Here is a 13,165-nt window from a genome sequence, read left to right on the forward strand (position 1 = left end):
TAAGCTTAAAAAAATTGTTATTAAATTTTGAATCAAAATCACATATGATATCATATGTAATGATTAAATTCAAATTTTAAATGCGTGTAAGAAAAAATATATTTAGATATATTTTCGAAACTTTATAATCTAAAACTAATGTTATATATTACATGCTTTTTTAATTTATTAGAATTAAGCTTATTGATTTCAATGTACTTAAAAAAATTTTAAAGGAAACATCGTTTATTATGTTTTTTATATCAAACGTCGCTGCATTAAACGTCATGCAGTTATAACCACCATAGAATGAAAGTCTAACACTACCAATATTTTATATAAATAACTACTTACCAAACGTGCATTTCTGTCTCTAGCTTGAGGCGACACTCGTTGGCATTTTCTTATGTTAGAAATCTTTGCATTATCTGTATTATCTGTCCATTCAAACGTGAAACATTCTGTATTTTCTGTACAATTTCTGTATAAATAATAAAGAAATAACATGTTCATGTACATCAGTGCGTAATGTAGATGTTTAAAAATAATATTCATTCAATGATAAATTGTTTAGAAAAATGCTATATCACTATGTATAATCTATTTGCAACGCAGATATATATTGCCAACCACAACGTTTGTTTATAATATAATGTGTCTTCTTTAGTCTGTCAAAGAATAATAAGTGTAAAAATATAATAAAAATAATTATAATAGAGAATTAATAATATATTTAGGATAAATTAAAAAATTATTATTTATGATAAATAATAAAAAACATACATAAAAAACTTAACATACCAGCGACATATAAATAGGATCCGTATTTATTTGATTCGGTTCCATCTATGATTTATAAGAGTCAAAACTTATGATAATTTTGTCCAGTACATTTTTAATCGACATTGCGTTATTTTCGCACCAGAAATTTTTATTAATACGATTTTTTCTCCAAATTGTAAATTGTTCAGGTGGTATGGACAATATTGGATGCTGGAGATATTCATCTTTCAACAACTTTAATACTTCTTGCACAATATTGTCTATGAATTGATCTATATACAACATAGTAATACTCTTTTTGGGATGACAATATTGTATTATTATGTCAATTAAACTCTCCAAACATTGCGTATCAATGGATTTTGCTTCAGTTTTGTTCGAATATAAAAAAAAAATATGTTTAGATACAAACATTGAAATATTTTTATGCTGTAGTATCTTTCTGTTAAATTGCATTGGCTGAAAAATGTACATATTGTAAATTTAGTGCAGATTAATTAATTAAACATACCAATAATTTTTGATGATATTTTAAAATAAATTTAGTCACACACATACCGTAAATTTTGTTGATATATGTTTCTAATAAGTTCATCATATAAAATCAACAAATTTAAAGGGTGCTTTTTTCAAGCAAATCGAAAGATTTTTTAATATCTTTTTTGAGTAGTTTATGATAATAATACATCTGAGACATACGAGACACATCAAGCCAGAAGTTTTCCGCGCATTTCAAATCTCTTTTTAAATCTTTAATATTTAAGTCATTAAATTCAATGCCTATTTTGTCTTTACAAAATAGCTGTGCAGTAGGCCATCTAAAATTGAAAACACAAAATACTTTTTAAAATTTTCAAAAATTATATTAAGGAAATTAAACTCATCATCCCATATTATATATTCAAATCAAATAGAAGAAACTGATGATTATTAATGATTTTTAGATTCCGTGAATCTTAAAATGTAAAAAACGCAAAATGTTTGCGCAAAATACTATTTTAAAATACATATCTATTTACGCATATTATATATTTTTGATTTGTTTTATACAGTGTTTTATTCAGACAAACTGATATTTTGTTTAATGGCGATTTGTAATAAAATGTTAAATAATAAGAAAATTTGTTTTCTACTTTATTACTGCATTATAGCGCGATAAAATATGTACACAGATATATATATATATATATATATATATATATATTTATATGTATATAAATTATTATATTATATATAAATATTAATATTTATATATGATTATATTATATATATAAATTTTATATTTATATATACATTACAAATGTTAGGTTACCGGTAATTTACATAATTGTTGTTTATATTGTATTAAAGTGTCAGTGAGTTTTCTCCAAAAATATTATAAAGTCGATTATTGAGCTGTAATATTTATTTAGTAGTAATTAAGTAAATACATTTGAAATTCGCCCTTTTAATAATTAATTCTTACATTCTCAAATCTGCTCTAGCATACAGATTATTCATTCCTAATTGAGTGTTTCTTTATTTTTAGGAGAAAGTATTCTGTTAGCGTATTTAATCTAACAGTTACTAATGAAATACCAAAAAATGGGGGGCCACTATAAAAAAAAACATTTTTTGCTATATCTTTGTAAATACATCTTTCGGAGAATTTGTACTTTAAAACAATGTTTAGAACAACTAGAACATATTCCAGAACAACAACAAAAATTGGATTTTTCAAAAAATAAGGGGCCGTTATAAAAAACCGTTTTTTTGCGTTTGTTCTTTTGTTTTTTGGGGTTTACATTTAAATCTCTAAAAACTCACCTTTAAAAAAAGGTAAAAAAAGGCGACCAGTTAAGGGCACGCCATTAACAAAAATTATCCATTGCAAACCCATGTACAATAGAATTGTATGAAAAATTATCGATTATAAACCCATGTACAATCGTAACAAAAGTAATGAAATAAAAAAAAAATTGCGCCAAGTGAAAGTAGAAACTTGTACCAGTGGAAAATTAAAGTTGCAGACATATATAGAGTCGTATAATGAATAAATAAAAATTTAAATTTGCAAATGTAGAATTGTACCATAAAAAAACTTATCTTTAAAAAAAAAAGATAAACAAGATGCCAAGTCCATGCGCCATGTGAAAAAGTGTTAAACAAAAAAGTATTTTTAAGTAAAAAAATTTATCAATTGACAAAAATTTATGTTCTAAAATTAATATCTCTACAAAAAGTAATGTCCAATTATTGCGCTAATAAATAAACATTTTTATAAAAAATTAAAATTTAAAAACTTATGCAAATTTAAAATTAATATAAAATAAAAAGAAATAAAAAAATTTTAGTTAAAAAAACTGGGCGCGCTGCAATGAGTTTAAAAGTAACAATTTAATTTTAATATCATTAGAATATTATTTAGCAGCGCGCCTTTTTTTACCTTTTTTTAAAGGTGAGTTTTTAGAGATTATATCATTCATTTTTGTATATGATAAGCATCTTTAAATAAATAAGCAAATTCAATTTTTCTGGCATTTTCTTATTTTAGGTACATATATATCCAATAATTAATATACAGAATTAAATATTATTCATCACACAATTTGTATCAAAATAATATATTTTTAAAAATTTATTTTAAATTTATTTAATCATTTTTATCATTGTGATTGTAGTGGCAAGGATTTTATTGCTCAGTGTCATTGCAAGCATCTGGCCTGTATATACCATAATATATTGTGTAATACATTGGCTAAGTATGACAATATGGATTTTGATAGATTCCCATGGAATATTGGAATTTTGTCGGACTTGCAGTCATCCACCATATATGCAGCCTACAATTAAAGAACGCATTTATTCCATATTATTTGCTTCCGTTATTGGCATAGTGCACATTTTTATATATCTCAATGCTGTAGATAGCAAAACATTTTGAAAACATCTATCTTTCTATGTTATCTGCTTTTTTGAAAATATTGCAGCAAATTTATTATGGCAATATGCTTGTCCTCCTGCAGTTAAAGAGGCTTAGTACTTTAATATAATCTTTATTATTTGTATCATTTCCTTTTTCTTGGGAATTACAGCAATGCTTTTGTACTATATTGTCTTGCATCTCTCAAAAAGACAACATACTTCAAACGCACCAGTTCAAGCAATGTAACTTTGATATTTATTTACTTTAAAAAATGAGAGATAAACTATACAATATGCAATTAACCTTATCTTATGACTTTTATAAATCTTATGATAAAATCTAACTCTCTCTTAATCTTTATTATGAAAAGAATCTCGGTATTATATGAAATAATTTCATTGTAATTAATAGTTTAACTTTAAAAAATTTTGCAAAATAAAATAACTCATACATTGTATTTCTACCATATATATAAAAAAAAGATAGATAAATATAAATAAATAAATACATATTTATGATATACAATAAATAAATATATATATATATATATATATATATATATATATATATATATATATAAAATGTTGGATTTTTATTATATTGATATATAATTTTAAAAAATCTTTTTTATATGCTATTGAATTTTAATACATACAATTTTGATTATATGTATTTTAATTGATTATATTTATAAGTATTTTTATATTATCTTAAAAAGACTGCATAGAATTATTTGTGCGACACTCTTATATGTATGTATAATTAATAGGGACCAACTACACATTTTTTTTTCCACTGAATAAAAACAATCTCAATATTAAAATTAAATTATAAAAAAGATACTGTGATATTTTATTGATGAGAAATGTACATTTATAATTGTATTAAATACAAAAATAAACATGCCATGAATTACTATATATACATATTTTCATAATTATCAAACTTAAAAATATAATATTGTTACCAAAGAAGAAAGCACTATTTAAAAACTCTAAAAGTTCATAATTTGTTAAATTAGTAATTAAATACTGCATTTTGTATAATTTTTAAGCTTTATTCTTTTATTTTTCTTTATTTAATTGAATAGATATTAACATCCAATGTAGCATACAGATTAAATTAACAACCAAAAAAATAAATCTTAACTTTGAAATATATTTTTGTTTCTTTTAAATATCAATCAACTGGATTTTGTACTACTATTAATATGAATTCTTTATCTGGTGCCATCATAATTTTATGTTTTTTGCTACGTATGCGCAAGAAAGTTAAATCATTTGTTGGATTCAAGTCACGTACGACAGAACGAGCTTTATCTGACAATTGACTTATCAAACCTGCGTATTGAACTGTTGTCGTATTATCTAATGTTGACTTTATAGGAATACCTAAAACAAATATAATTTTATAAATTTTTGTTTACAACTACAAGTAAATCATGTCAATGATCTCATGTAATACCTTCTGCATTCACCACTATTGTTCCAACTACCCTTTTATGAGACTGAATTTGTTTCATAGTTTCTTCAACCTCTTATAAATTATTTCATCGAAATTTATTAATAAAATTTTTATTTTAAATATTCCAATAACGGAAGCAAATCATATGGAATAAATGCGTTCTTTAATTGTAGGCTGCATATGTGGTGGATGACTGTAAGTCCGACAAAATTCCAATATTCCATGGGAATCTATCAAAATCTATATTGTCATACTTAGCCAATGTATTACACAATATATTATGGTATATATAGGCCAGATGCTTGCAATGACACTGAGCAATAAGATCCTTGCCACTACAATCACAATGATAAAAATGATTAAATAAATTTAAAATAAATTTAAAAAAATATATTATTTTGATACAAAGTGTGTGATGAATAATATTTAATTTTGTATATTAATTATTGGATATATATGTACCTGCAATAAGAAAATGCCAGAAAAATTGTAAAATAGTTCCTATAGCACTGATATTAGATTTATCTTGTTAAGCTAATCGAATGCTGCGATGATAACTAGCCATTGCCCAACCCATGCTCACAAGTGAGCTGATAATGCTACCTGCTTGATGTACAACTGAAAAAAATATAGAAGCTAATTAAGAAAATTATTAAAAATATATGCATACTCATACATAGGCATTTATATAATTGAAATATTATTGAAATAATAGCAAAATATCTGATTTTGTATCACAGACTGTAAACTTGCACATAAATTATTATGACAATAAATTTGCAAATAATAACATTAAAATTGAATGTAAAAATTGAAATTGAAAATTGAAATTGAAAATATCTAACCCCGCACGCTGTCAATATAGCGGAGGGCAACTATCGCCGTCTGTTGTAAAACGTGCGAGATGGACATTTCCAATACATGCATCTATTCATGTGTTGTGTACGTGTGATATATGTGTGCGCATGTGTTGTATACGTGTGAATACGTGTAGCACGATACTACTATGTTTGCGTGGTCGATGATGATAATGATGACGGGGACGTTTCTTAAAAGAAATTTTTCATATTTCGACTTTGCAATTATATATCTCTGCTTACAAATCACGTAGAGCAGAAATAAAGACACTTTTATTATATAATTCAAACTCAATCTATCGATTAAGTCTAGTATAAACTCGATTGCTTCAGCCGTTATTGAGAATTCGAAATATTATAAAGACTCAAATGTCCGACTCGCGTTAAGATACACGGTGTCTCGGCTACGCCCTTAACTGGTCGCGAGACACTACCGTGTCTCTTGATAACTCTGGAACAATGTAGAACAAACATAGAACAATCTGGAACAACTATAAAAACATTAAAAATTACAAAAATGGGGGCTTATATCATACACACGAAACTTTCTCGCAATTCTTCGAATATGGGTATAAATATAAGTAAGCCCGCGCGGCGCGATTTTCTTTCTCTCTCAAACCATAATTGATAGTTAAAATTTTTAAAATACGTGTGTTTATTCATTGATTATTGTACGATTCGTCACGCTAAAAATAACTTACGATATTTAAAGAATTCAAGAAATGTATTCTTTATTAATCGTAAGTTATTTTTATCGTACACACGTGACAAATCGAAGGAATGAGAACACTTTATTTCAATGAGTACAGAAGAATAACTTGAAGCGCTAACAAGAAAACTCTTTCGCATGTGTGAAATCCTAGGTGCAATTTTAGAAATTTCTCTACTGATGAAGTTATAATTAAAATGTATACTTTTTTGTATAAAATAATTATTTTTCTGGTTTCCAAATTTGTTTCTGAATTATATTGTTATACGAAAAATTACCTTATTAACAGTTATATTATTATTTTTACAATTGCACGAGTAGATATTGATAATAAAACAAAAAATTATTCTTATTATAACAAAAATATATTCCTAAAATTATTCTTATATATCAAAAAATGATTTCTTCAAAAATTGTTTATTATAAAAGTTAAAATCTTTTATAAATTATTTAAAGCTGAACAAATTTTCTTCTTTATAACTTTTAGCTGCAATTTTTTTAATTTGCACAATTTTATTCAGAAAGTCTAATCAAGTCATGTTTTATAACGACACAATATCTGCAAAAATTTTGCAAATTTGGAAAGGCTAGATATACATAAATTTTAAAATATTTTATAAATTTATTTAGATATATTTTAAATGTCAGAATATTATTTTAAATTTTTCAAAAAGGTAATATTTTGCGTAAAGTTATTTAAATATATTTTTCGCCAAGTTTCGCAAATTTTCTTTTTATATGATGAGTCCATCAAGTAAAATAACAAAAAAGTTTATACATAAAGAAACTTACCTCTGATTGTGAGCCAATTTTTTCTTCCAGAGAGTTTCATAGCGAGATATCCACTGAAATTCCTTGCACGTGGAACTAAAATTCTTAACGTCGCTCAAATTAATGGTTTCGTTTTCCAGAATACTTAATATAATTTCGTTAGATAAATCCTGTATCGTAATCATTATATAATAATATAAAAATAACTTGCAGTTTTTATCTTAACAAATCGAATGATATTCTATGCACCAACTCCGCTTTGTAGAGAGCACGTGGCTTACTGCGTCGTGAACTGCCATAGACTGGGAATGACAAAATGTTTCATGGAAGGGAAATGGGGGGGGAGGGGACAAAGAAAAAAATACAATATATATATTTCTTTTATCTTTCACTCAAGTTTCAGTTTCCACTATGATCTTTCTTGGACTTAACCCGGAGATTTTTTTATTTATTTTCAAAATTATCTTGATTTCTATGTGTTTTTGATAAGTGCATAATCATAATAATTGTATACTAAAATTCATATTTTTTTCTGTTCTTGTTCCATTGGCGAGATCTGACAAAAGGACACTTTCTTTAAAGGTGAAAGATAAAGGTTGCAATAAAAGTGAAACTATTACGAATAGTTTACAGTAGTTACTTTGTATTTGCTAGGATTTTTTTCTTTGTTCCCCCCAACTTGTCTCTCGAAGCATTTTGGTCATTTCCAGTCTATGGCTGTCCACGATGCAGTAAACCACGTGCTTTCTACAAAGCGGAGTTGGTGCATAGAATATTATTCGATTCGTTAAGGTTAAAACCGCAAGTTGTATTTATATTGTACGTGTGTTTGTTATATGTATATATTTTGTCGCAGAAATAATGGTTTCGATAGAGGATTTGCCTTCCGAGATTATTTCAATAATTCTGGGAAACGAAACTATTAGCTTGAGGGACGTTGAGAATTTTAGTTCCACGTGCAAGAAATTTCAGTGGTTATCCCATTATGAAAATTTCTGGAAGAAAAAGTGTGCTCAGAGGTAAGTTTTTTATGTATAAAAGTTTTTGTTATTTTACTTGATGGACATATTACATAAAAAGGAGCTTTGCAAAAATTTGGCGAAAAATATATTTAAATGATTTTACGCAACATATTGCCTTCTGAAGAATTTATAATAATATTCTGACATTTAAAATATTTGAAAATAAATTTTAAATATTTTAAAATTTATTTATTTTTAGTTTTTTTAAATTCGAAAAATTTTTGCAGATATTGTGTCATTTTAAAACATAACTTGATTAGACTTTCTAAATAAAATTCTGCAAATTAAAAAAAATTATTGCTGAAATTTATAAAGTAGAAAATTTGTTTAGCTTTAAAAGATTAATGAAATATCGTAACTTTTATAAAAACAATTTTTTAAGAAATAATTTTTTGGTATATAAGAATAATTTGAAATTTTTTGCGTGAATTTTATTTTTATAATTTTTCTGAAATCTTGCTGCAACGTTGTTTAAACTATATTGCAAATTCATGCATATATAATATTTCTGCAATATCGCTATGCAAAGTACCATATTGCAATGTTGTTGCAATATTGCTGCAAATTTGTATGCTGTATGAGATGCAAAAGTTTCCTAGTAGCGCTTCAAATTATACTTCTGTACCCATCGAAATGAAGTGTTTTCATTTCTTCGATTTGTCACGTGTACGATAAAAATAACTTACGATTAATAAAAAATACATTTCTTGAATTCTTTAAATATTGTAAGCTATTTTTAGCGTACACGTAACGAATCGTACAGTAATCAATGAATGAACACATGTATTTAAAAAATCTCGAGCTATATCAATAATGGTTCCAGAGAGATATGTATATATACCCATTCTCGAAGGATTGCACATGCGAAAAAGTTTCTCACTAGTGCTTTGTGCTTTCTCTGGCTATACAATAAGCTTGCGCGACGCGACAGGAAAATCCTTACTCTTGTGTTCTAAAGTTTTTTCTGCTCTCGCTCTAATCCGTAGCGCGAGAGTTCTTTTTGAATGCTTTTGTTACATTTTCGTATTCCATTAATAACTGTTAAATTGGTTACTTGTATGCTAAAAATAGTTTACGGAATTTAAAGAATTTGAAGAAATTTTTTTTATAGATCGTCGACTAGTTTTAGTACACGTGACAAGTGTATAATAATAATCGACGAATGGAACACTTGTTCAATGGGTATAAAATATAGAAGAATGATTCAAAGCGCTAATGGGATACTTCCTCTTAAAAATAAAGAAAAACTCAATTAGAATAAAAAGTCTGTATGCTTGAGCAGATTTGAGTATGTAAGAATTAATTATTAAGAATGTAAATTTAAAATGTAATTACATATTAATTATTAAATAAATATTACAGTTCAATAATAATGGACTTTTTAATATTTTTGAAGAGAGAACTTATTGAAAAAATTCTTTTTAATATAAGCAACAATTATGTAAATTACCGGTGACCTAACATTTGTAATGTATATATAAATATAAAATATAATTTATACATATGTGAGTAATATAAATTACATATTTTATCGCGCTATATTGTAATAATAAAATAGAAGACAAATTTTCTTATTATTTAACATTTTATTACAACATCGCCATTAAACATAAAATATCAGTTTGTCGCAATAAAACACTGCATATAAAACAAATCAAAATATATATTATGCGTAAATATGTATGTACTTTAAAATAGTATTTTGCGCAAACGTTTATTGCAAACCCTATTAACATTATAGAATTTCCGGCATATAAGAATCATTGAACATTATCAGTTTTTTCAATTTGATTTGGATATATAATATGGGATAATGAGTTTAATTTCTTCAGTATAATTTTTGAAAATTTTAAAAAATATTTTGTTTTTTTAATTTTAGATGGCCTACTGCACAGCTATTTTGTAAAGACAAAATGGGCATTGAATTTAATGACATTAATATTAAAGATTTAAAAAAGGGTATGAAATCCGCGGAAAACTTTTGGCTTGATGTGTCTCGTATGTCTCAGATGTATTTTGACCGTAATCTACACGGACACGATATTACAGCAAACTTTCTCGATCTGCTTATAAAAGAGCATCCATTAAATATGTTGATTGTATATGATGAACTTACTAGAAACATATATCAACAAGATCCACGGTATGTGTGTAACTAAATGTATTTTAAAATATAAAAAATCATTGTTATGTTTACCTGATTATTCTGTAATAATTTTACAATATGTACATTTTTCAGCCAATGCAATTTACCAGAAAAATACTACAGCATAAAAATATTTAAATATCTGTATCCTGATATTTATTCTTTACATTGGAAAAAAATTGTAGAAAAACCTAATCATATGCAGCGTTTGGGGGATTTAATTGTCGTAATATTACAATATTGTCATCCCAATAAGTGTATTACTATGTTGTATGTAGATAAATTCATAGACAATATCGTGCAAGAAGTATTAAAGTTGTTGAAAGATAAATATCTCCAGCATCCAATATTGTCCATACCACCTGAACAATTTACAATTTGGAGAAATAATCGTATTGATAAGAATTTTTGGTGCGAAAAAGACGCCATGTCGATTAAGGATGTACTTGACAAAATTATCATAAGTTTTGATTCTTATAAATTATGGATGAAACCGAATCAAATAAATATGAATTTTATTTATAATTTGCTGGTATGTTAAGTTTTTTATGTATGTTTTTTATTATCTATTATGAATTATATATATATATATATATATATATATTTTTTTTTTTAATAATAAATATAATATTAATTCTCTTTGTAATTCTTTTTACTATACTTTTAAACTTATTATTCTTTGACAGACTAAAAAAGACATGTTATATTATAAACAAACTTTGTGGTTGGCAATATATATCTACGTTGCAAATAGATTAGGTTTACATGTTGTGACAATAAAACACTATAGAGACAATATGTATACTGGAAATACACATTTGGTTTGGCAATCCAGGTATATATAATTTTATCTTTGAAATTATTTTTATTTATTTTGTCGAGTATTCGTACTATACGCACAAATAGTTATACGGCAAAACTCACATGTATATATATATTAATGTATTTATATATATATATATATATATATATATATATATATATATATTAATATATGTAATATTACAACAAATTAAACAGTCGGGAGGAACTGTAGACTATATATTTAAGCAATATAAAACATTATTTTTATATAAAACAACAATTTTATACTATATATTTAAGCTTATATATGTTCCGTGGATTATTTTTTTCATTGATATGTTGATTTCAATACATACATTTATGTGCAAAATAATTTAAAATTGATAACTCGACAAGAGAATTGTACAATGTTATTTATAAAATTTTAAATTAATTTCTTCTTTTACAAAACTGCATCAATAATTAATTAACTGAATCCATGTTCAAAGTTAAGATTTGATTTTATATGCAGCGTATCCCAATAGTCTTGCATTAGTCAAACGTCTTGAAAATAAATCATTTTATACAATTATTGAGACAAAAATTGTAGGATTTAATAAGGTTTGTTTATTAGCTTTATAAATTTTCTCTTATTTTTAATATAAAAGTTAAATTCTTTATAAATTTTAAAAAATTTCATAAATTTGTTTTATACAATTAAAAATAAGATTATTTTGTACTTTCAATAAGTCTCATGAACAGGATTTTACTTGGAGATTTAAAAAGAGAGACTTTTGAACAAAACCATAGATGAAAAGAAAATTATTTAAAAAAAAAAATGATCTGATTTTGGAAAGTATTAATGAGAATATTAGATTGAAAATTGATTTCTAAAGTAGGAGGACACTTTTGATTAGTATATTGACAAAAAATGATATATATATAATCGAATCTACTATAATACATTAAACAAGTCAAATAATAATAATAATAAGTTTTCCCTTTTGCTAAGGAAAAATTAGTTCAAAAAAGACTAAAAAATTTATCATTGAATGAATATTATTTTTAAATATCTACATTACGCACTGATGTACATAAACATGTTATTTCTTTATTGTTTATACAGAAATTGTACAGAAAATATTGAATGTTTCACGTTTGAATGGACAGATAATTCAAATAATGCAAAAATTTCTAACATAAGAAAATGCCAACAAGTGTTGCCTCAAGATAGAGACAGAGATGCACGTATGGTAAGTAATTATTTTTATAAAATATTGGTAGTTTTAGACTTTCATTTTATGATGGTTATAACTGGACGGACGTTTAATGCAGCGATGTTTGATATAAAAGACATAATCAGCGATGCTTCCTCTGTAAAATGTTTTAAGAACATTGAAATCAATAAGCATGATTCTAATAAATTAAAAAAGCAAAATTTAATAACAATTTTTTTTCAGCTTATGTCGTCAACATCGATTAAAACCATTAACGATATATTTTATTTGTGGAGTCGTGGCAACTATTTCTTTGATGAGTACGCATACACACATCTATCATCATCATTAAGGTGTTACTATGCTGTAAGACAATTGAATTCACTCATTGTACATAGTAGAAATTAAAAATATGTAACAAAGTAGCATACATATTAATTATACGTATAAAAATCTAATTATAATTATTTTTAATTTAAATTGTTACATTAATATAAATTACTTAATACATATAAAGGCGTCAAGAATT

The 13,165-nt window shown here is 25.3% G+C and overlaps 1 protein-coding gene across 2 annotated transcripts; it reads right to left on the minus strand.

Annotated features, from left to right (window-relative positions):
- Nucleotides 1–4,578: 4,578 nt before the first annotated feature.
- Nucleotides 4,579–6,428, minus strand: LOC146721986 (dynein light chain roadblock-type 2-like). Of its 2 annotated transcripts, XM_085485748.1 has the most exons (4): nucleotides 5,977–6,428; nucleotides 5,594–5,749; nucleotides 5,132–5,466; nucleotides 4,579–5,058 (listed from the first exon to the last, which is right to left on the minus strand). In XM_085485748.1, the coding sequence occupies exons 3-4, from the start codon at nucleotides 5,187–5,189 to the stop codon at nucleotides 4,847–4,849; spliced, it is 270 nt and encodes an 89-aa protein (XP_085341874.1). In that variant the 5' UTR covers nucleotides 5,190–5,466; nucleotides 5,594–5,749; nucleotides 5,977–6,428; the 3' UTR covers nucleotides 4,579–4,846. The 2 variants fall into 2 exon arrangements, with proteins under 2 accessions (XP_085341874.1, XP_085341873.1); XM_085485747.1 differs by having other exon boundaries at nucleotides 5,594–6,428.
- Nucleotides 6,429–13,165: the final 6,737 nt, after the last annotated feature.

Source organism: Nylanderia fulva, unplaced genomic scaffold (assembly GCF_048542155.1).
Source record: "Nylanderia fulva isolate GAGA-0341 unplaced genomic scaffold, ASM4854215v1 Scaffold39, whole genome shotgun sequence".
NCBI classification, from domain to species: Eukaryota; Metazoa; Arthropoda; class Insecta; order Hymenoptera; family Formicidae; genus Nylanderia; species Nylanderia fulva.